The sequence below is a fragment of the Bos indicus x Bos taurus genome, chromosome 5, assembly GCF_003369695.1.
Source record: "Bos indicus x Bos taurus breed Angus x Brahman F1 hybrid chromosome 5, Bos_hybrid_MaternalHap_v2.0, whole genome shotgun sequence".
In the NCBI taxonomy this organism is placed as follows: domain Eukaryota; kingdom Metazoa; phylum Chordata; class Mammalia; order Artiodactyla; family Bovidae; genus Bos; species Bos indicus x Bos taurus.
In genome coordinates, this window is record NC_040080.1 from 88642001 (window position 1) to 88668093 (window position 26093).

Consider the following 26093-nt stretch of genomic DNA (forward strand, 5'->3'; position numbering starts at 1 on the left):
AATTATTTATTGAGTTCTTAATGTGCAAGACACCACATGAAGCATGCACAGGTCAGAGGATTCTATATGCCTTTGTTGAAATAACATGGAATTTAAAATTGTAAAAAATATCCTTTTCTTGTTGTTCCCTTGCTTAGTTGCATCTGACTCTTTGTAACCCCATGGACTGCAGTACATCAGGCTTCCCTGCCCTTCACTGTTCCCCAGAGTTTGCTCAAACTCATTACCATTGAGTTGATGGTGCTATCCAGTCCTCTCATCCTCTGTCACCCTCTTCATGACCATCATATAAATCTAGCCAACAAAATCATCAATTTACTACTATTTTGGAACCCTATAACATAGACTTTCACACAGATGATTTTAGGATATTCAAAGGAACAAATGAATGACACAGTTTAAATATTAAAAAGAATTTCTGAAAAAATAAAGGTAAAAATGAAATAAGATTAAACAGCTAATGAAATAAATTACTAGATCTCTTTACAAGTATTCTCATTAAACTTAAAACTGTAATGGATTGAATAATCTCTATACTACATAGGTTACAAATGAATGGGTGATTTTGAAGATAGTATTACAAAATTCAGAATGCAACATAGCAAAATAAGACATAAAAAAGGAAGAGCATTTAAGAGACAAAAATACGTTGAGAAATTGCATATATTATAGAGCCCTACTGAGACTATCCAAAAGCTCCAAAAGGGAAATGAATGATAGAGAATACTTTAATAAAGAACCAGAGAATTTTCTGTAAAGATGTATCTTATTTATTGAAAGTGTATTAACACTAAGCTGGATAAATAAATATAAATCAACGGTAAAGCATATTCTAGTGAAACTGATGAGTATCAAAGGTTATTTTAAACTGTTTTAACCATTTAAAAGTACAATTCAGGAGCTTTAAGTACATTCATATAGTTGTGCAACTGTCATCACCATTCATCTCCAGAACGTTTTCACTTTCCCAAACTGAAACTCCACACATTAAACAGTAACTCCCAACCCTCCCTTTTCTCAGCCCCTGACAACTAACACAATGCATTCTGTCTCTATGAATCTGACTATTCTACATACAACCCACGTAGCCAGAATTATACAATAATTGTTTTGTAGTGATTAGCTTGTTTAGCTTATTAGCATTATGTCCTCAAGGTCCACCCGAGTTACTGCACGTCAGGATATCCTTCATTTTTAAAACTGAAAAATTTTCTATTTTATACATATGTACATTTTGTTTATTAATAAATGGACAAACAATCAGGTTGCTTCTAACTTTTGACTATATTGAATAGCACTGCTATGAGTAGTAGTAGTGCTGAGTCGCTCAGTCATATCTGACTCTTTGAAGTCCCATGGTAATCCACCAGGCTCCTCTGGCCATGGAATTTTCTAGACAAGAATACTGGGTTGTCATTTCCTACTCCAGGGGATCTTTCTGACCCAGGAATTGAACCCACACCTCTTGCATCTCCTTCATTGGCAGGTGAATTCTTCACAACTGGCACCACCCTGGGAAGCCCCATAATATGTTCAAGGCCCTGCTTTCAATTCTTTTGAGCATATAGACAGAACTGCTGGATCATATGACAACTCTATGTTTAATTTTTTTGAGGACCTGCCATCCATATACTGTTTTCCATAGTGCTGCAGTATTTTACATTTCCACCAGCTGTGCATAAGGGTTCCAATTTCTCTACATCCTTGACAAAACTTTTTTCTTATTTTTAATAATAGCTATTCTATTATAAACAGTGCTGTAATGAACACTGGTGGTATGGGGAGGGAGGAGGGAGGAGAGTTCAAGATGGGGAACACATGTATACCTGTAGCAGATTCATTTTGATATATGGCAAAACGAATACAATATTGTAAAGTTAAATAAAATAAAAAAATAATAGCCATTCTAATGATCTGAAGCAGTATCATCAAAGATATTTTTAAATATTAAAAGCTTTTAGAGAGAATAGAAATATTACTGACAAGGAAATAAATTGATGGAAGACTTTTTATATTAAGAATGAAGTAAAATAAAGTAGAGCAACATCAAATTAAAAAGTCTGCACAGCAAAGGAAATCATTAACAAAATGAAAAGTTAACCTAATGAATGAGAGAAATTATTTGCAAATCATATATCTGATAAAGGGTTAATATCAAAAATATATAAAGAACTCATACAACTCAATAGTGAAAAAAATCATTAAACTGGGCAGAAGATCTGAATAGACACTTTTCTAAAGAAGACATACAAATAAAAATTGGTACATGAAAAGGTGCTCAGCATCACAAATCATCAGGGAAATGCAAATCAAAATCACAATAAGATATCACTTCACACATGTAATAATGTCTAGTATCAAAAGACAATAAAAAAATTATTGGCAAGAACATGGAGAAAAGGAAATTCTTGTGTACTGTTGGTGGGAATGTAAACTGGTATAGCCATTATGGAAAAAAAAAAAGTATAGAGTGCCTCAAAAAACCTAAACTAGGAATACAGTATGATCCAGCAATTCCATTTCTGGGTATCCACCAAAAAAAAAAAAACTAAAACACTGACTGGAAAAGAATGTATGTACCCTCCATGTTCACTGCAGCATGATTTACTATAGCTAAGATATGAAAATAAATTAAATGTCCATCAATGAATGAACGGACCAAGAAGCTGTGGTGGATGTACACAATGGCATACTATTCAGCCATTAAAAAGGAATGAAATCTTGCCATCTGTGACAACATGGATGGGCCCTGAAGATATTATGTTTAAGTGAAATAAGTCAGACAGAGAAGGCAAATACTATAGGAACCCACTTATATGTGGAATCTAAAAAACAAACAAAAAAATCACCAAGCTCAGAGATACAAAGAATAGTAATGGCTGCCATAGTCAGGAAATGGGGAGTGGGCAAAATGAGAAGGAGGTCAAAAGGTACAAACTTCCAACTATAAACTAAGTAAGTCACGGGGATATACTATATAATATGATGTCTACAGTTAATAATACAGTATTGCATATTTGAAAGTTGCTAAGACAGTAAATCTTAAAAGCTCTATAAGAAAAAAATTTGTCACTACTTACGTGATGGATGTTAACTAGACTTAAGTGGTGATCATTTTTCTTTTTTCGGCCATGCTGCACAGCATGTAAGATCTTAGCTCCCCAACCAGGGATTAAACCCATGCCTTCTACAGAGGAAGCACTGGACCTCCAGGGAATCCCCTGTGGTGATCATTTTTCAATACATACAAATCTCAAATCATTATGTTATATACCTGGAACTAATATGGTATCTGTCAATTATACCTCAATTAAAAACAACTTCTGGAAAAAACATAGGAGAAAATCTCTTGTGACCTTGTGTTAGGCAAAAATTTTTTAGGACAGAAAAAGCAGGAAGTACAACACAAAATATATGATTTAAATCTCATCAAAATTTAAAAATTTGTACCCAGCACCTTATCTCTGCCCCAGGGGCACTGGCATCGTCTTGGCACCTGTGCATAAGAAGCTCCTGCTGATGGCTGGGACTGATCACCTACTGCTGTACCTCTGCGAGGGGTGGCCCCACCAATCTGGGCAACTTTGCCATGGCCACTTTTGATGCCATTTCCAGGGTATACAATTATCTCACCCCTGATCTATGGAAAGAGACACAGATCACCAAGTCTCCATATCAGTAATTCACTGATCTTCTTGTAAAGACCCACCCCAGAGTTTCCATGCAAAGAACCCAGGCTCCAGCTGTAGACACCACAGTTTTATATGAGAAAAAATAAAGTGAATGAAGCTGGTTCTTAAAAGACAATACAGGGGGGTGATCCCAAGACAGTGGATGAATGGGATGGGGAGACCACTTTCTCCCCAACAAACACATCAAAAGATCATCTGTATGTGGAGCAACTCTCACAGAATGACTTCTGAACACTGGCAGAGGACCCCAGATGCCCAGAAAGGCAAACCAGTCTTCTCAGAATGAGGCAAGGCAAAAGATAAAGATGAAAAGGGAGACAAAGGATCTCAGGACAGGGACCAGGGACCATCCTGGGGAGGGAGTCATGAAGGAGAAGTTTCCATATAGTAGGAAACCCTCTCACAGGCGGGGTCAGTAAGGAGCTTAGGAACCTCAGATGGAAGCATAATCAAGAAAACTGACCACAGAAATCAAAAAGAATGGCAATTTCCAGCTGAGAAGTGGCTCACATGCTTGTGTATGCCCGCAGCCAGTGCGGGCTGAGTGTGGAGGTGTGGGCTGTGTCATCAGTCCTCAGGGAAAAGCCTGAGGCCACTCTGAGGGGGCTAATGTGACACAGCACAGACAGAAAAACTATGGGACTGCCAGAAAAACAAAGAGAAACAGAGGACCATTCCCTCAGGAAGGTTCTAACGCAGCACTCTGACCCCTGGTGTGCTCACAGAACAAAGGATCGTGTCCTGGAAAATACTGAAGGGGGGATGAGCCAATTGCCATTTATGGCCCCAGAAGCAGAGAGGCAGGTGCAAGACAGCCAGAGGTAGAAAGTAAGAGATCACTGCAGTTTTGGCCCCAGAGATGGCATCAGCCACCAAGCTGTGAACAGACAACCAGTTACTACCCATATCTTCCTGGGATCCTGGAAGGCTCAGATCTGCCAAGAGTGTCATAGCCTTAGACCAGCTCCCCTAAGGAGCACAGCCCACCTGGGACTGTGCTCTTGCAGCATACCCAGGAGCCTGGCCCTGGAAGGTGCATGCGCACATTGGATTGTGGCAACCCCTGTGTGGTCCAACCACTGTGAGCGCTCCCCCCACACAACAGCAGCATTTGCAGAGTCCCTCCCTCTCCAAGGGATTAGATCTGACAGGCAGAGTGCCTTAAGAACTCTGGTGGAGGTTTGTAACACTGTACAGGTGGCAGTGATCAAAACCATCCCCAAGAAAAAGAAATGCAAAAAGGCAAAGTGGTTGTCTTGAGGAGGCCTTACAAATAGCTGAGAAAAGAAGAAAAGCAAAAAGCAAGGGAGAAAAGGAAAGATATACCCATCTGAATGCAGAGTTCCAAAGAATAGCAAGGAGAGATAAGAAAGCCTTCCTAAGTGAACAATGCAAAGAAATAGAGGAAAACAATAGAATGGGGGAAGACTAGAGATCTCTTCAAGAACATTTCATACAAAGATGGGCACAATAAAGGACAGAAATTGTATGGACCTAACAGAAGCAGAAGATATTAAGAAGAGGTGGCAAGAATACACAGAAGGACTATATAAAAAAAAGATCTTAATGACCCAGATAACCACAATGGTTTGATCACTCACACCTGAGAGACAGACATCCTGGAATGCAAAATCAAGGAGGTCTTAGGAAGTATCACTACAAACAAAGCTAGTGGAGATGATGGAATTTCAGCTGAGCTGTCTCAAATCCTAAAAGATGATGCTGTTAAAATGCTTCACTCAATATGCCAGCAAATTTGGAAAACTCAGCAGTGACCACAGGACTGGAAAAGGTCAGTTTTCATTCCAAACCCAAAGAAAGGCAAAGCCAAAGAATGCTTAAACTATAGCACGCTTGTACTCATTTCACATACTAACAAAGTAATGCTCGAAACTGAGGGCTTACATCTGGAAGTAACTTACAGGCTGGATTTAGAAAAGGCAGAGGAACCAGAGATCAAATTGCCAGCATTTACTAGATCATAGAAAAATCAAGAGAATTTCAGAAAAACATGTACTTCTGCTTCATTGACTACATTAAAGCCTTTGCCTGTGTGGATCACAACAAACTGGAAAATTATTAAAGAGACGGGAATACCAAACACCTTACCTGCCTCCTAAAAGACCTGTATGCGGGTCAAGAAGCAACAGTCAGAACTAGACATGGAACAATGGACTGGTTCCAAATTGGGAAAGGAGTATGTCAAGGCTGTACATTGTCACCCTGCTTATTTAACTTATATGCAGAAGACATCAGGCGAAATGCCAGGTTGGATGAAGCACAAGTTGGAATCAAGATTGCTGGGAGAAATGTCAATAACCTCAGATATGCAGATGACACCACCCTAAGGGTAGAAAGCAAAGAGGAACTAAAGAGCCTCTTGATGAAAGTGAAAGAGGAGAGTGAAAAAGCTGGCTTAAAACTCAACATTCAAAAAATGAAGATCATGGCATCCAGTCCCATGCTTCATGAAAAAGAGATGGAGAAACAATGAACAGTGACAGACTTTATTTTCCTGGACTTCAAAATTACTGCAGATGGTGACTTCAGCCATGAAATTAAAAGACACTTGCTCCTTGAAAGAAAAGGTATGACAAACCTAGACAGCATACTAAAAAGCAGAGACATTACTTTGCCGACAAAGGTCTGTAGAGTAAAAGCTATGGTTTTTCCAGTGGTCATGTATGGTTGTTAGAATTGGACCATAAAGAAGGCTGAGCACCAAAGAATTGACACTTTTAAACTGTGGTGTTAGAGAAGACTGTTGAGAGTCCCTTGGACTACAAGGAGATCAAACACTTGCAAGGAGACTGCAGCATGCCAGGCTTCCCTGTCCTTCACCATCTCCCAGAGCTTGCTCAAACTCATAGCCATTAAGTTGGCGATGCCATTGAACCATCTCATCCTTTGTTGTCCCTTTTTCCTCCTGCCTTCCATCTTTCTCAGCGTCAGGGAAAAATGCCATAGAAAAAGAAAATTACAGGCCAATATCACAGATAAACACAGATGCAAAAATCCTCAGCAAAATTCTAGCAAACAGAATTCAACAACATATTTAAAAAATCATATATCATGATCAAGTGGGCTTTATCCAGGGATTCAAGGATTCTTCAATTTCTATAAATCAATCAGTGTGATACACCATATTAACAAATTGAAAGATAAAAACCATATGATTATTTCAATAGATGCAGAGAAAGGCTTTGACAAACTCAACATTCATTTATGATGGAAAAAAACTCTCCAGTAAGTAAGGATAGAATGAATTTACCTCAACATAATAAAAGCAATATACCACAAGCCCACAGCAAACATTATCCTCAATGGGAATAATTGAAAGCATTTCCTCTAAAATCAGGAATAAGACAAGGCTGCCCACTCTCACCCTCTACTATTCAACATAGTTTTGAAAGTCCTAGCCACTGAAATCAGAGGAGAAAAAGAACCAAAAGGATTTCAGTTTGGAAAACAAGAAGTAAAAATCTCAGTGTTTGCAGATGACATGATCCTTTACAAAGAAAACCCTAAAGATGCCACCAGAAAACTGCTAAAGCTAATCAATGAATATAGTAAAGTCACAGGATATAAAATTAATATGCAGAAATCCTTTGCATCTCTACACATTAATAATGAAAAAACAGAAACAAAAATTAAGGAAACAATCCCATTTACCACTGTAACAAAAAGAATAAAGTATCTAGGAATAAGTTTACCTAAAGAGACAAAAGATCTACATACAGAAAACTATAAAAAACACTTATGAAAGAAATCAAAGATGATATTAATAGATGGAAAAATATATCATGTTCTTGGATAGGAAGAATCAATATAGTGAAACTGTCTATACTATCCAAAGCAATCTATAGATTCAGTGCAATCCCTATCAAATTACCAGCAGTATTTTTCACAGAAAAAGAACAAATAATTTCACAGTTTGTATGGCAACACAAACTAGCATATTTAGCATATTCAAAAGCAGAGACATTACTTTGCCAACAAAGGTCCGTCTAGTCAAGGCTATGGTTTTTCCTGTGGTCATGTATGGATGTGAGAGTTGGATTGTGAAGAAGGCTGAGAGCCAAAGAATTGATGCTTTTGAACTGTGGTGTTGGAGAAGACTCTTGAGAGTGCCTTGAACTGCAAGGAGATCCAACCAGTCCATTCTGAAGGAGATCAGCCCTGGGATTTCTTTGGAAGGAATGATGCTAAAGCTGAAACTCCAGTACTCTGGCCACCTCATGCGAAGAGTTGACTCATTGGAAAAGACTCTGATGCTGGGAGGGATTGGGGTCAAGAGGAGAAGGGGACGACAGAGGATGAGATGGCTGGATGGCATCACTGACTCAATGGACGTGAGTCTCAGTGAACTCCGGGAGTTGGTGATGGACAGGGAGGCCTGGCGTGCTGCGATTCATTGGGTCGCAAAGAGTTAGACACGACTGAGCGACTGATCTGATCTGATGGCAACACAAAAGACCCCAAATAGCCAAAGCAATCTTGAGAAAGAAGAATGAAACTGGAAAAACCAACCTTCCTGACTTCAGACTATACTACAAAGCTAAAGTCATCAAGATAGTTATGGTGCTGGCACAAAAACAGAAATATAGACCAATGGAACAAAACCAAAAGTCCAGAGATAAATCCACGCACCTATGGACATCTCATCTTTGACAACAGAGGCAAAAGTATACAGTGGGGAAGATAGTATTAGCAACAAGTGGTGCTGGGAAAACTGGTCAACTACATGTAAAAGAATGAAATTGGAACACTTTCTAACACCATACACAAAAATAAATTCAAAATGGATTAAAGACCTAAATGTAAGACCAGAAACTATAAAACTCTTAAGAGGAAAACATAGGCAGAAAACTCGATGACATAAAGCACAGCAAGATCCTCTATGACCCACCTCCCAAAGTAATGGAAACAAAAACAAAAATAAACAAATGGAACCTAATTAAACTTAAAAGCTTTTGCATAATGAAGGAAACTACAAGCAAGATGAAAGACAGCCCTCAGAATGGGAGAAAATAATAGCAAAGGAAGCAAATGACAAAGAATTAATCTCCAAAACATACAAGCAGCTCATGCAGCTCAATAACGAAAAATAAACAACCCAATCAAAGAGTGGGAAAAGACCTAAACAGACATGTCTCCAAAGAAGACATACAGATGGCTAATAAACACATTAAAAGATGCTCAAAATCAAAATCAGTCGTTATTAGACAAATGCAAATCAAAGCCACAATGAGGTATCATCTCACACTGGTCAGAATGGTCATCATCAAAAAGTATACAAACTTATAAATAATAAAAATAAATGCTGAAGAGGGTGTGCAGAAAAGGAAACCCTCTTACACTGTTGGTAGGAATGCAAACTGATACAACCACTATGGAGAACAGTATGGAGATTCCTTTAAAAACTACAAATAAAACCACCATACGACCTAGCAATCCCACTACTGGGCATATACTCTGAGAAAACCAGTACTGAAAAAGACACATGTACCCCAATGTTCATTGCAGCATTGTATCTGCAATAGCTAGGACATGGAAGCAACCTAGATGTCCATCAGCAGATGAAAGGATAAGGAAGTTGTGGTACATATACACAATGGAATATGACTCAGCTATAAAAAGGAAGACATTCTAGTCAGTTCTAATGAGGTGGATGAACATAGAGCCTAAAATACAAAGTGAATTAAGTTAGAAAGAGAAAGACAAATACCATATATTCACACATACATATGGAAACTTGAAAGATTGTACCAACAATCATACATGCAGGGCAGCAAAGGGGACACAGACATAAAGAACAGGCCTTTGAACTCAGTGGGAAAGAAGTTGTTGTTCAGTCGCTCGGTCATGTCTGACTCTTTGCAACCCCCCAGCAGGCCTCCCTGTCCTTCACCATCTCCTGGAGCTTGCTCAAACTCATGTCTATCGAGTCGGTGATGCCATCCAACCATCTCATCCTCTGTCGTCCCCTTCTCTTTCCACCTTCAATCTTTCCCAGCATCAGGGTCTTTTCTAATGAGTCAGCTCTTCACATCAGGTGGCCAAAGCAGTGGAGCTTCAGCATCAGTCCTTCCAATGAATATTCAGGGTTGATTTCCTTTAGGATTGACTGGTTTGATCTCCTTGCAATCCAAGGGACTCTCAAGAGTCTTCTCCAACACCACAGTTCAAAACCATCAATTCTTCAGCGCTCAGCTTTCCTCACAGTCCAACTCTCACATCCACACATGACTACTGGAAAAATCATAGCTTTGACTATATGGATCTTTGTTGGCAAAGTAATGTCTCTGCTTTTTAACATGTTGTCTAGGTTTGTCAACCTAACTTTCCTTCCAAGGAGCAAGTGTCTTCTAATTTATTGACCATGGTTATGGTCCACAGTGATTTTGGAGCCCAAGAAAGAAAATCTGTCACCGTTTCCATTGTTTCCCATTTATTTTCCATAAAGTGATGGGACCAGAGGCCATGATCTTACTTTTTCAAATGTTGAGGTTTAAGGGGCTTTCCTGGTAGCTCAGAAGTAAAGAATCTGCTTGCAATGCAGGAGACACAGGCTCAAGACCTCCTGGAGAGGTCAGCCTTCTTTATGGTGCTCAGCTTTTTTTATAGTCCAACTCTCACAACTATATATGACTACTGGAAAAAACCATAGCTTTGACTACATGGACCTTTGTTGGCAAAGGAATGTCTCTGCTTTTTAATATGCTGTTTAGATTTGTGATAGCTGTCCTTCCAAGGAACTAGCATCTTTAATTTATGGACTGTCCATAGTGATTTTGGAGGTCAAGAAAAGAAAATCTGTCACTGTTTTCACTTTTTCCCCATATATTTGCCATGAAGTGATGGGACCAGATGCCATGATGTTAGTTTTGTGAATGTTGTTTTAAGCCAAGTTTTTTCACTCTTCTCTTTTACCTTTATCTCTTTATTTCCTCTTCACTTTCTGCCATTAGGGTGGTATCATCTGCATATTTGAAGTTGTTGATATTTCTTCCAGCAATCTTGAGTCTAACTTGAGATTCATCTAGCCGGGCACTTACCATGATGTACTCTGCAGAGAAGTTAAATAAGCAGGATGACAATATACAGCCTTGATGTTCTCCTTTCGCGATTTGGAACCAGTCCATTGTTCCACTCCCAGTTCTAACTGTTGTTTCTTGACCTGCATACAGGTTTCTCAGAAGACAGGTAAGATGGTCTGGTATTCCCATCTCTTTAAGAAATTTCCACAGTTCTTTGTGATCCACACAGACAAAAGCTTTAGCATAGTCAATGAAACAGAAGTAGATGTTTCTCTGGAATTCCCATGGTTTCTCTATGATCCAGAAAATGGTGGCAATTTGATTTCCGGGTTTGCCTTTTCTAAACCCAGTTTGTATATCAGGAAATTCTCAATTCACATACTGCTGAAGCCTAGCTTGAAGGATTTTGAGCATTACCTTGCCAGCATGTGAAATGAGTGCAACTGTACAGTAGTGAGAACATTCTTTGGCACTGCCCTTCTTTGGGATTGGAATGAAAACTGAATTTTCCAGTCTCGTGGCCACTGCTGGGCTTTCCAAATTTGCTGGCATATTGAGTGCAGCACTTTCACAGCATCATCTTTTAGGATTTGAAATAGCTCAGCTAGAATTCCATCACCTCCACTAACTTTGTTTGGAGTAATGCTTCTTAAGGTGCACTTGATTTCACACTCCAGGATGCCTGGCTCTAGGTGAGTGACCACACCATTGTGGTTATCTGGGTCATGAAGACCTTTTTTGTATAGTTATTCTGTGTATTCTTGCCGCCTCTTCTTAGTATTTGTGCTTCTATTAGGTCCTTACAGCTTCTGTCCTTTATCATGCCCATCCTTGCATGAAATGTTCCCAATTTTCTCAAAGAGATATCTAGTCTTTCCTATTCTTTTTCCTCTATTTCTTTGCACTGTTCACTTAAGAAGACTTTCTTACTTCCTTGTGCTATTCTCTGGACCTCTGCATTCAGTTGGGTGTATTTCTCCCTTTCTTCCTTGCTTTTCACTTCTCTTCTTTTCTCAGGTGTTTGTAAAGCCTCCTCAGTTTGCCTTCTTGTATTTCTTTTTCTTTAGGATGGTTTTGGTCACCACCTCCTATACAGTGTTATGAGGTTGGGGCTGTGTCCCTGCCGTGTCAGTTGCTTGGTCCAAGATATACCAGTACAGTTGCCTACAGGCTATTAGGCAGGGGTAGGGCTGGGTCCTGAGGCTAATAAGCTAGAGAGAGGATTCCAAAATGGCACTTTTCAGCAGCAGTGTCCACAATGGTAGAAGGAGTGCCCAAAAACCAATGCTGCCTGTCTTTCCAGAGGATTCTCCACGATCAGCAGGTAGGTCTGACTCAGGCTCCTTTCAAATTATTCCTTCTGCCCTGGGTACCAGAATATGTGAGATTTTGCATGTTTCCTTTAAGAGTAGAGTTTCTATTTCACACAGCCCTCTGGGACTCCCCAAGCAAGCCCCATTGCCCTTCAAAGCCAAATGTTCTGGGAGCTTATCTTCCTGGCACAGGACCCACAGGTTGGCAAGCCTAAAGTGGAGTTCAGATCCCTCAATCCTTGGTGAGAACCTGTGCAATTGTAGTCCTTCTCCCTTTCATGGGTCACCCACTCGTATGGTACTCGACTATATAATAAGTCCACTTGTCTTACCTGTCTCATCATGGTTTCTTCTTTATGTCTTTAGTTGTCAAAGATCTTTTCTGGTAGGTCCCCCAGCACTTTTCATTGACAGTTGTTCTGTAAATAGTTGTAATTTTGCAGGAGACATGAAAGATGTAGGTTCAATCCCTGGGTCGGAAAGATCTCCTGGAGGAGAGCATGACAACCCACTCCAGTTTTCTTGTCTGAAGAATCCCATGGACAGAGGAGCCTGGTGCACTATAGTCCATAGGGTCACAAAAAGTCAGACACAACAGAAATAGCACGCACACACAACAAAGTCTTAGCCTATATCATATTCTATATACCTGAGAAGCCTCATTTAACTTTTTTGTAAAGTAGGTCTTCTGGCAATAAATTAATGTTTTCCTTGCCGAGAGAGCCTTTATTTATTCTTTCATTTTGAGGACTATTTTTTCTGAGTTGATAATTCTCAATTGACCATTTCTTTCTGAGCACTTTAAAGATTTCATTCCACTGTCTTTTTGTTTGCATGGTTTTAATGGGAATTCTGCTGTAATTCTTACATGTGTATCTCTGTAGGCAGTGTATGTTTTTTCTGTCTAGCACAAATTCCTGCCCTTTCCCCATGGGTAGTACTCCTCCTCCTCCCCCACTCTTTTTCCTCTTTCCAAGGTGTGAAGAAATTTTATCAGCACCCTCAAGCTAAAGGTTCTGATTATATAGTCCATGCAGATTAAGGCTTTTGTTCCATAAGGGAAATAGAAGAGATGGGATTAAGTGGAGTTTCTCTAAAGGCTGCTGTTCCCTACTCCATCCAGCACCACAGGGAGGCTCTGTTAGGGTATTCTGTTTCTTCACACATTTCTCAAAAGCAAAGCCTGCAAGAAAGTGTGAACCACTAGTATCTGTGGTCTCAGGGGCCCCATCTTATATTCTCACACTAGTCTATACTTTGTCATTAGGAATTCATTAAAAATGTGTTTATTCTTCATACCAGCTTCTATGGCTTTTAGTGATATCTCTTCTAGTTAAGCCTAGATCCTGGAGCCATGCTGTTGCCTGTCTCTCTCTAGATTTCAAATTAGCCATTTGCCCTGGAACCTGAAGTTGCTTATGGGTTCAAGAACTGCAGTGCCAATCTGCAGTATGTATAGCAATTTTATTGTTGCAATGATAACAGTGGTGCTCCTTCCAGTTATCAACATCTCTAAGACGAAATTGGACGTCTTCTCTTCATTCATCTATCATTTCATTGTCTAATCTGAATTTGTCTTTCCTTGAAGTACTGGACAAGTCATTTTTTTAAATTGAAGTACAGCTGGTTTACAATATAAATTTCAAGTGTACAACATGAAAATGTTAGTTGCTTAGTCATGTCCAACTCTTTGAGACCCTATGGACTGCAGCCCGCCAGGCTTCTCTGTCCATGGGATTCTCCAGGCAATAATACTGGAGGGAGTTGCCATTTCCTTCTCAAGGAATCTTCCTGAACGTGGTATCGAACCTGCATCTCCTGCTTAGCAGGCAGATTCTCTACCACTGAGATACCTGGGAAGGCTACACATAGTGATTCACAATTTTTAAAGGTTATACTCAATTTACACTTATTATAAAATACTAATTATATTCCCTGTGCTGTACAATACACACTTGTAGCTCATTCATTTTATATTTAGTAGTTTGTACTTCCTAATTCCCTGTCTTGCCCCTCCTTCTTTCCCTCTTCCCAGGGGTAACCACTGCTGCTAAGCTGCTAAGTCACTTCAGGCGTGTCCGACTCTGTGGGACACCAAAGACAGCAGCCCACCAGGCTCCCCCGTGCCCACCAGGCTCCCCCGTCCCTGGGATTCTCCAGGCAAGAACACTGGAGTGAGTTGCCATTTCCTTCTCCAATGCATGAAAGTGAAAAGTGAAAGTGAAGTCGCTCAGTTGTGTCCGACTCTTAGCAACCCCATGGACTGCAACCTACCAGGCTCCCTGTCCATGGGATTTTCCAGGCAAGAGTACTGGAGTGGGGTGCCATTGCCTTCTCCGAGGGGTAACCACTAGTTTGTTCTTATGAGTCATATTTTCTTAAACTATGGAGAATTTGTTACAATTATGTCTTCAGACTTTATATCTTCATGTTTTATTTCCTTGATCCCCTTAAGTCCTTCTATTAGAATGTTGGAGCCTCTTAGCTCATTTATATCTTTAATATCTTGTGTCTGTGTGCTTCATTATGTATGAGTTTCTCAGTATGACTGTCCATCTTTGACAACATTGAGATATTCTAATAATTAAATAAAGTCTAGGGTTTATTTCATATAGTAACATTTTCATTTTAGTGGCCATTTTTTCCGAAATACTAATGCAATATTTTTATATCTCTGTGATCTTGTTGTTTTTTTTTTTCCCTGCCATGTTACCTGTTTGTTGTAAATGGAAATTATGCCTTCATTTAATCCTTCTGAATGTCTTTAACTATATCTATTTAAAAGATTTTGTCATTCTAGTTCATAATGTGAATTTTCATTCAGTTATTCCTCTTCTGATTACTGAATTTTTTTGGTCTGTCTTTCCTCATATGTTTTGAAATTATGGCTCACAGACTAATTTGAATTGGGTTCTTTCTTGTTTGCTTTGTTTTATCCTCTTTCTGCTCCTCTGTCCTCATATATCTCTGTCTGGAAATTGTCTTCATGTGGGTGGGCCTTGTGATTTCTTCCCCAGAGTGTTCAGCAAAGTGCTGCCTCAATACTAGGGAAAATTAAACATGACTAAAGACTGCTCTGGTCTTGACTAATGAAGCTTTAAAACAAAACCTGAAAGTAACCTAATTGCTCCCCAAATAAAGCTCAAGAATACTTTCAGGAATTCAAAAAGATTTCAAGCTTCTAACAGGGTAAAATTCATATTATATGGTTACGATTAAAAAAATTCCCAGGCATGTAAATAAGCAGAAAAGAATCCATAGTGAGTGGGAAAATCAATAAATTGAAACTACTGCAGAAATAACAGAATTAGACTATTAGGATGATAGACAGAGTTGAAAGGGAGGGATCACAGAGCAACATAAGGAAATATTTAGGGGTGACAATTTGTCCATTATACTCATTGTGCTGGTCATAGGTGTATACATATGTTAAAGCTTATCAAACTGTATACTTTACATATGTAAAGTATATTGTATATAAACTTGACTCAAAAATTCTGTTAAAAATTTAAACTGTGTGAGATTTAAACTCTGACCCTGAAATTTCATTTCCAGAAATCAGTCCTAAAGCAATACTTACCTGTATTCACAGAGGTAAAAGGTCAATGCACATTCCTGTTTGTAATAATAATAATTAAAAACAACCTAAAAATACCAGAAGCAAAGTAGAATTACTGTATATTTATATATTATACACTTATTTAAAAGAATGTGCCCAATCTATATGTGGATGAAAACACTTTCATAAAAATTAGTAATAGTAAATAAAGAAATTTGAGGGATCACTTTTTCTTGCAGATAGCAGACTGCTGCTAAGTGCTTCAGTCGTGTCCGACTCTGTGCAACCCCAGAGACGGCAGCCCACCAGGCTCCCCTGTCCCTGGGATTCTCCAGGCAAGAACACTGGAGTGGGTTGCCATTTCCTTCTCCAATGCATGAAAGTGAAAAGTGAAAGTGAAGTCGCTCAGTCGTGTCTGACCCTCAGCGACCCCATGGACTGCAGCCTTCCAGGCTCCTCCATCCATGGGATTTTCCAGGCAAGAGTACTGGAGTGGGGTGCCATTGCCTTCTGGACACCCTAAATGACTGTTGAAACTGGAAAAGTTAAATCAGTGGACATAGTATTTTTTTAAATTACCGTTTTAAATACATTTCTGGAACTTGGAAAAAGAGGATTTTGCAAAGTCAAATGCCAAATGAAAGCTGGAATATAATGATGTGAGTGCCAAATCTGACTTTCACCCCGAGGGTTTCTTTTGAACTCCTGATGCTCCACTTTACAGATTACCTTTAACCTACAGCCTATCCTTGGTGGGGATTTTAGTTTAGAATTATATATAAACTGGGACTATTGGTTCTGAGTGGAAAGGAAAATTTTATGGTCACAACATCAAAGAGGATTTCTAAATTCCAGCTTCTTTATGTGATTCTGAACATATCAAGTGGGGAATTTAATTTTAAAGTTCCAGGTTGGCTGTGCTGCAGGACAAGTGATAGAGATGGGTGCAAATTTACTTGAGGGATACAATTTCAAGTTTCAAAGTATTCCCACTGGTAAAAATTCTAAGAAAAATGAACCACAGATACTAAAAAGAAAATCAAACACATAGAGACAAATCTCACCATGAATGAGAAACAAGGTCAAAATCAAGAATCAGAAATGCCAGATATTTGATACTGGGATTATTAGTTACCAAAAATAAAATAGCTTATTTATATACATTTTCAGAATTAAGGGAAGTTTGCAATGTAAACTTGTATCGAGGAATAAGACTTACTGAGCACAATGAAGTCATTTGAGGAAAAAAACCCAGAAATTGTAGAAATGTCATAAACACATGAACACACACATGTAATTGAAGTCCGAAATTTCAAGGATGAATTAAACAAGTGACTAAATACAGTTTTAGAGAGAACTGATACATTTTATTATTTTTAATTTTATTTTATTTTTTAACTTTACAATATTGTATTGGTTTTGCCATATATCAAAATGAATCTGCCACAGGTATACATGTGTTCCCCATCCTGAACCCCCCTCCCCCCTCCCTCCCCATACCATCCCTCTGGGTTAAATCAAAGAAGTTAATCAGTTTGCAGTTCTAAACACAAATATATTAAAAATACTAGAAAGAGGATAAGAGATAAGAATGATAGAAGATACAATACATGTTTAATCAGAGTTGCAAAAGTCCACAGATGATGAAGAAGAGGTAATACTGTAAAATATCTTTCAGGAATTCCAATAAATACAAAGCAGATTAATAAAAAATGAATATAAATCTAGCCACATGATAGTGAAACTACCATGAATACCAAATGTATGGAGTATAGAAAAGAAATTTTAAGTGATCAATTATCTACCTGGGAATGACAATGAAATTGGGCTTGTCTTCATGACAACCAGAAGAAAGCCAGAAGATAGTGAGCCTAGAGAAACTATATATGTAGAATTCTATACTCAGGGCAATTGTCTTTCAAGTAGGCATTAAATAAAAGCAATTTCTGACAAACAAAACAACAGAGAACCTAAAACCAATAGCTTCTCACTAAAAGTCTTATCTAAAAAGTGTGCATAGAGTAATAGGGAACTAATCTAAGGTGAAATGTCCGAGATGCAGGAAGCAGTGGCAGGAATGATCACCAATGACCGTTGTGAGGTAGGGCCGTTGCTACATAATAGAAATAACGGAGAAAATGTGTGGCACTCAGGTGATCATCTGGGATGTATCTAGGCATGTAGTTACAGATGCCACATCCTATAAAGGACAGAAATTTAAGTCTCATATGCCTCAGTGATGAAGTCCTGGTTCACCTAGCAGAATGTGAGCTGATGTTGAAAGGAAGCTCTAATGGGTCTCAGGGAAGGGAGCTGAGGAATAGAAGTTACAGAGTAGAGACTAATCATAGCAGCAACAACTGTTAAGTCCCACTAGCCTTGTTTTTGTAGGTTGTGGCAGACACAAACTGCCAAGATTCTGCTTTAGTAAGACCTGCTGCCCAGGTGGCGCTAGTGGTAAAGATACATCAGATCAGTCGCTCAGTCGTGTCCAACTCTTTGCTACCCCATGAATCGCGGCATGCCAGGCCTCCCTGTCCATCACCATCTCCAGGAGTTCACTCAAATTCTCGTCCACTGAGTCGGTGATGCCATCCAGCCATCTCATCTTCTGTTGTCCCCTTCTCCTCCTGCCCCCAATCCCTCCCAGCATCAGAGTCTTTTCCAATGAGTCAACTCTTCGCATGAGGTGGCCAAAGGACTGGAGTTTCAGCATTAGCATCATTCCTGCCAAAGAACACCCAGGGCTGATCTCTTTTAGAATGGACTGGTTGGATCTCCTTGCAGTCCAAGGGACTCTCAAGAGTCTTCTCCAACACCACAGATCAAAAGCATCAATTCTTCAGTGTTCAGCTTTCTTCACAGTCCAACTCTCACATCCATACATGACCACTGGAAAAACCATAGCCTTGACTAGATGGACCTTTGTTGGCAAAGTAATGTCTCTGCTTTTCAATATGCTATCTAGGTTGGTCATAACTTTCCTTCCAAAGAGTAAGCGTCTTTAATTTCATGGCTGCAATCACCATCTGCAGTGATTTTGGAGTCCCAAAAAATAAAGTCTGACACTGTTTCCACAGTTTCCCCATCTATTTCCCATGAAGTGATGGGACCAGATGCCATGATCTTCGTTTTCTGAATGTTGAGCTTTAAGCCAACTTTTTCACTCTCCTCTTTCACTTTCATCAAGAGGCTTTTTAGTTCCTCTTCACTTTCTGCCATAAGGGTGGTGTCATCTGCATATCTGAGGTTACTGATATTTCTCCCAGCAATCTTGATTCTAGCTTGTGCTTCTTCCAGTCCAGCGTTTCTCATGATGTACTCTGCATAGAAGTTAAATAAGCAGGGTGACAATATACAGCCTTGACGTATTCCTTTTCCTATGTGGAACCAGTCTGTTGTTTCATGTCCAGTTCTAACTGTTGCTTCTTTACCTGCATATAGGTTTCTCAAGAGGCAGGTCAGGTGGTCTGGTATTCCCATCTGTTTCAGAATTTTCCACAGTAAAAAACTCCTACTACTTAATAAAAAATATAATTTAAAATGAGCAAAAAGTCTTGATCAAACACTTCATATAAGAAAATACATTAATGCCTACTAAATATTTAAAACATTTAACATCATTAACCATCAGGGAAATGCCAACTAAAATCACATGGATGCATGCACACTAAGTCGCTTCAGCCATGTCCTACTCTTTGCAACCCTATGGACCGTAGCCTCCAGGCTCCTCTGTCCATGGGATTCTTTAGGCAAGAATACTGGAGTAGGTTGCCATGCCCTCTTCCAGGAGATCTTCCTAACCCAGGGACTGAACCCACGTGTCTTACATCTACCTGTATTGGCACGCAGGTGGTTTACCACCAGCGCCACCAGGAAAGCCCCCAAATCATGTGGATATTTCACCAGAAACCAACCAAAAAAAAGTTTAAATTAGAAAGGCTGACTACACCAAAGGTTGGTGAGATGTGGAGCAAACAGAACTCTCAAACACTGTTGGTAGATCTGTCAAATGATATAACCCTTTTGGAAAAAATGTGACAATTTCTTATAAAACTTATGCCTACTATGACCCAATGATTCCAATACTAAATATTCCCAGGATAAATAAAAATATTTGTGCAAAACAGTTTTTACAAGAATGTTTATAGTAGCTTTATTACTAATAGTCCCAAACTGGAAACAACCCAACAGAATGGATAAGCAAGTGGAATGTATTCGTACAATGGTATATTAATATATTACTCAACAATAAAAAGAAAATAAATTACTGATACATGAACAACATGGATGGATCTCAAAAACACGCTGAATGAAATAATCTTGACACAAAATCTTGCATACCATTTGTTTCCATTTATGCAGTGTTTTACGAAGCAGAACAGTGGTTAACAAGTGGAAAAGTGGGGACAAGAATGACTGGAAAGGAACATGAGGTAGTTTGCTAGGGGTTTGGTAATACTCTATGTTTGAACAGGGATTTGGATTACATGGCAGTTTGACTTTATCAAAATTCACCAAATGACACTTACTATTTCACCACATAGAATTACCTCAAAAGAAAAAGAGAAGGTATAGTCAAATTCTGAACTCTAGTTAATGATATGCATGCTAAAGCATTTAGGGTGAAGTATACTGATGTCTTTTTTTGAAATGGATTGATGGATCTATAGATAAGCCATGTATGTATACTAAAAAGTTAACAGTAAAATTCAGGTGTGCTTACATAGTGAAAGTGAGTGAAAGTCGCTCAGTTGTGTCCAACTCTTTGCGACCCCATGGACAGTCCATGGAATTCTCTAGGCCAGAATATTGGAGTGGGTAGCCTTTCCCTTCTCCAGGGGATCTTCCCAACCCAGGGATCGAACCCACATCTCCCACATTGCAGGCAGATTCTTTACCAGATGAGCCACAAGGGAAGCCCAAGAATACTGAAGTGGGTAGCCTGTCCCTTCTCCAGCAGATTTTCCCAACCCAGAAATCAAACTGGGGTCTCCTGCATTGCAGGCAGATTCTTTACCAACTGAGCTATCAGGGAAGCCTGTGATTATATAGATGTTGATCATAAAATTCTTTCAATTTTGTTGTAAAGAAATTTATTTCTAAATTAAATGAATGCTGCAAAACATTTGAAAATTGTTATAGTAAGTAGCAAAATACCAATAAAGTTAAAAACATTAAATGAATAACAGACAAATTAAAAATCAATAAAATTGATTCATGAATAAATAAAAAAATACATGACTAATTATTAAAAGAAATAAACTGGTAATCAAAATTTTTCCTCCACAACAGCAAAAAGACAAGAAATCTTTAAAAATTTTAAGATTAGTTTTATAAAACCTTCAAGGAAGTGATAAGCCTTTTTATGCAAGTATTTTAAGAAAATAAAAAGATGACAAGATCAAATGTCCAGAACAGGCAAATCTATAAAGACAAAAAGTAGATTAGTGACTGCCTAGGGCCAGGGTTGAGGGTTAGGAATGGAGAGTGACAGCCATGGGTATGGGGTTTATTTTAGGGTGATGAAAACATTTTGAAGTTGGGTTATATAGTAATGGTTGCACAATTCCATGAATATGCTAGAAACCACTGAATTGTACACTTTGAATAGGCGAACTTTGTGATGTGTGAAATATCTCAATAATGTTGTTGAAAAAAACAGACCACGTGACTGCAACAAAAAACTTACACTATCTCACTTATGAACGTCAATAGAAAATTCCTAAGTCAAACAGTGGCAAAAGTTAATTCAAATTTTATTACTCTACCTAAAGTGAAAGTGAAGTCACTCAGTCGTGCTCGATGCTTTGTGACCCCATGGACTGTAAGCCACCAGGCTCCTCCGTCCATGGGATTTCCCAGGCAAGAATACTGGAGTGGGTTGCCATTACCTTCTCCAGGGGATCTTCCCAACCCAGGGATTGAACCCAGATCTCCCGAATTGCAGGCAGATGCTTTAACCTCTGAGCCACCAGGGAAGGTGATTTCAGGAATGAAACAATTCTTCAACCCCAGAACACCTAGCAATACAATTTATTATTAAAAACCTAAACAGTAAAAGCCATAAGATTATTTCAATAAATTTACTTTTTTATTTGACATGTATTTATTGCAAGCTTATTATGTAACAGATAAAACATATTCGTAAACAAAAGAGAAAAAGTCCTGGTTCTCAATAGAAAAAGCACTTGATAAAACCTGACACCAATTCTTAGCAAAATACTGTTAGAAGAGATCTCCTATAATAAATTAAAGGTATTGATCAGAAACAGAATAATCATTCTTAATGCTGAAATATTAGAAGCTTTCTTACTGATCCCAATAGAAAGATGTTTGTAGCAGACCTCTACTACACTAACTTTAAAAATGAAATATATAAAAACTGCATGGAAAAAGAAAAAAATTGCTTTCCCTTATGTATGACAAAATAATTAAAATGTAATTTAAAAAATCCAATAATATGTATAAATGAGCCATTAGAACTAGGAAGATAGTTTACTGAGATACAAGTTCAACAAGGTACAAGATTTATATACAAATACCACAGCATTCCTATACATTAGAAATAACCAAGTAAGTGAATTGTTGATTCACAATAGAAACAGTGGAAGGTATCTGATAATGTATCTAACAAAATTTTTGTGTGATCTTTAGTAAAATAATTTTCACCAATGCCAACAGGAGATCAACCTTGGTGGGTGAAAATTTTGTTGAACCTGTGTATAATCACCACTTTGCAGCCAGAGTCACACTTTTTGTGAGTCCACAGACCAGAATGAGACTCACAAGGAAGGAAGAGACTGGCACTCATACATAGGTTATTCTACTCATAGAATTATTTCAAACCACTTTGGCAGTGGGGTCCCTCTGGTGAGAATTCATCCTAGATATATTGTGTTTCTCTGCTCATGACTTGAACATGCCAACATATTTACCATGCAATAAATACGTTTGAAACTTTTTCAATATTCTCAAAAAAGTAGTGAAGATGCCAGAAGATGTCACCCCTGTCTTTTGAGTTTATATTCTCTGCTCCTGGGGAGTACAATGTGAATGGAAGGATTATAACTGATAGTTTGTAAATAATTAAAAAACTAAACAGTAATTTCAGAAAGAAGCAATAATTGACTTTTGACATGATAATTTTAATCCATATGCCTCTCCTCAGTCTTCTCACTAGCATTCTAGTTGTGTTCATGATCCAAAGGGCTTTTGCTGAAATTCTTTTGGTTTCTCCTTGGGGTTTGTCACAGGCCCTATACAGCACTTGCTCTGCCACTGACTTCCTTACATCCTGCCTTTTCTGCAGCATTACTAGGGCTCAGGGGCAGAGCTATTTGTCCAGCAGTGTATACAAGCCAGGGCTCCCTCAGTGGCTCAGTGGCAAAGAATCGCCTTCAATGCAGGAGACACAGGAGCTGCAGGATCAATCCCTGGGTCGGGAAGATTCCCTGGAGGAGGGCACAGCAACTCACTCCAGTATTCTTGCCTGGAGAGTCCCATGGACAGAGGAGCCTGGCAGGCCACAGTCCATAGTGTCGCAAAGAGTCAGACACGACTGAAGCGACTGAGCATGCACACACACACACGTGTATGAACCAGGAAATCTTTTGTCTCGGGGCTCCCACAAAGCTGCAGATGGTTGGGTATTAGGTAAATGGTTTGAAGCAGGATAAACAAATGTGTCACTTGTAATCTCTATTGGAACATGTAGATTCAATAAAATAAACAGTTTCAAATATCTTAAGAGGGTGAGTGATCTGGCATTGACCATGTGCTCATTCCTGTACCAGCCACTGTGTCAAAAAGGATGAGCAAGTAATGAGAAGAGATGGGGAAGATTTGGGGACACTGTGATTAGCAATCTCTATGAGACTTTAGTTGGAGTTTAGTTACTGGAAAAATGGTAAAGAATGCCTAAGCAGGTAATAACAATATCTACCATACTGTGTGTAATAAATTAAATATTTTTGTGAGAAGAATTGCAAGATAAAAGGTTGATCCAACCACCTTCCTCTAACTAGAATGAAACTGGTATCATTCCATAAAACGTCTTCACCTTTTCTTAAGTATTTTCAAGAAAAAAATGTATGGCATCTTGCAGATCCTTATATCAGAGAATTCTCCTAAATATCCAGGCATTATTTATTGCAATTCTACCCAAGTTCTTCATCATTTTGATTTTTTTTATCTATGATTTGAAATGCTAGAAACATCTTCTCAGCATTCTTCTCACAGCTGCCTTCACCTCCTTGTTCTTCAGGCTGTAGATGAGAGGATTCAGCATGGGAGTGACCACACTATACTGCAAGGAGAAGATCAGCTCTTGAATGGATCCTGAATTTGGCATGAGATAGCGGAGTAAACCTGAGCCATAAAAGAAGATCACTGCAGTGAGGTGGGAGGAACAAGTGGAGAAGGCCTTACTTCTGCCTTTGGTGGAGCTGATGCTCAGGATGGTGAACAAAATGCGAACATAGGAGAAAAATATCAAGAGGAAATTTCCAAAGAAATGCAGGAGGCTGGAGCAGAGCAGGGCAGTAAAGCTTGCAGACACACCAGAGCAAGACAAAGGGTAAAGAGAGGGCAGCTCACAGCTGAAGTGGTGGATATTTTGAGCCTCACAGAAGTCTAAGTTGAGAGCTACAAGGATATTGATGAGAGCATCCAGAAAAGCCAAGCCCCATGAGCCCCCCACGAGCCCCATACACAGCTGTCTGTTCATCACCTGGCCATAGAGCAGAGGAGAAGTGATGGCAACATAGCGATCATAGGCCATGACAGCAAGTAGGCAGGATTCTGTGCCTCCAGTGGCAAACACAAAGAAGACCTGAGCCATGCAGCCTTCTACTGAGATGGTTTTCTTCTCAGACAGGAGGTTCTCCAATAGCTTGGGTACAGTTACAGAAGAGTGGCAGACATCCAGAAAAGACAACTGTCCCAGGAAAAAGTACATGGGGATGTGAAGCTGGGAATCCACCCTGATCACCAGCAGCAGCATCAGGTTCCCCATCAGGGTCAGGGTGTAAATAACAAAGAACAGCACAAAGAGCAGAGCTTGGATTTGGGGGTCAGCAGACAGCCCGAGGAGAATAAACTCAGAGACAACACTGTGGTTTCTCATTGCCTTCGATATTTTCTTGGGAATGCAAGAAAAAAATCAGGTGAAGTCTTTACTGACGTCTAACAAATATCCAAGTGTTTTAACCCTCTCCATTCACAAAGCTTTATGCCTACTCAAAAATGTAAGTTCTGAAATGATAAATTTCCTCAAGTCTCTAAGTTTACCAAAACCTGTAATAATTTTTTCTGTGGGATCCTAAAATGTGAAAAGTGAAGTTTCTCAGTCATGTCCCACTCTTTTCAACCCCATAGATGGTAGCCTAAGGGCTTTTCCATCCACGGGATTTTCCAGGCAAGAGTACCGGAGTGGGTTGCCATTTCCTTCTCCAGGGGATCTTCCCGACTCAGGAATTGAACCTGGGTCTCCCACATTGTAGGCAGACGCTTTACCCTCTGAGCCACCAGGGAAGCCAACCCTAGATCAACTTGGGTTGTGGGATCCCAACCCTAGATCAACTCCCTCTCCACTTTCATTGTTCTTTCTTTAATGTCTTAAGACTTTACTTGCTATTGTTTTATTATTAAAGTTACTTGACAATGTTTGTGAACTGTTAATAATAAACTAGTAAAGAGGGAGAAATTACAGGAGGAATAAGAGAAAATTGCAGAAATGGTGTCTTTCGGAGCAGCTGGGTCTCAGAGCAAAAGCAGAGCATGGCCAAAGGCAGAAGAGGGTTTACTTCACCAAACATTCATGAAGTAAGTAGATTTGGTTTTAAAAAGGAAACTGCCATAAAAAAAAAAGGCTTTTATTTTTCACTAACTATTTAAATAGGGTCAATAATGGAAAGTGAAGAGGGGTAGTGGCTGGAGATTTGCAGAGTGAGGAGAAAGGGAATTAATTAAAGAGAAAGGGGCACAGCAATATCCCAGATGTTATAAAGGTGATCATAAGAAACTGCTGACCAATATGGGAACATACTCTGCTCGTAATCTCCAGGCTCAGTTTGTGTAATCTATTCAGGTGCATCTCTTGTCTGTGCCTTCATGCCATTTGTAAATAAAGAGTACCCTCTAACTTTCTAAGATTGGCCTTCTCTTTCTCTACTCTGAACTGACGACTAAAATTACAACCCAAGACTCAGGATAACTCTTCAACACTATTGATTCCACCATCTCAACCTTTCCTGTCCTGCTCAATATCTTGTGTTCACAGTGAAAGATCCACCACTCAGTTTCTCAAAGGAATTATGATTTCTCTACCATGTTTATCCAAACACCCAGAACCAGAGCTATTCTTAAAAATCAAGTTCACATTATCTGTATTTCTCACCTAGTTGAGCAACAACTAGCACAGAATTAAACAAAAACTTTTTTTTCGAATCCAATGATCCAGAAGATGACTAAGTCTGCAGGTCAGTGT

The 26093-nt window shown here is 39.1% G+C and overlaps 1 protein-coding gene across 1 annotated transcript; it reads right to left on the reverse strand.

Annotated features, from left to right (window-relative positions):
- Positions 1-23813: 23813 nt before the first annotated feature.
- Positions 23814-24731, reverse strand: LOC113893763 (olfactory receptor 8S1-like). The gene has a single exon (XM_027543623.1). It carries the CDS (start codon positions 24729-24731, stop codon positions 23814-23816), a length of 918 nt encoding a protein of 305 aa, XP_027399424.1.
- Between the last annotated feature and the right edge of the window lie 1362 nt (positions 24732-26093).

Bases quoted from the DNA above. Each gene is read 5' to 3' on its own strand.
- LOC113893763 (XM_027543623.1), bottom strand. From the start codon at position 24,731: ATGAGAAACCACAGTGTTGTCTCTGAGTTTATTCTCCTCGGGCTGTCT.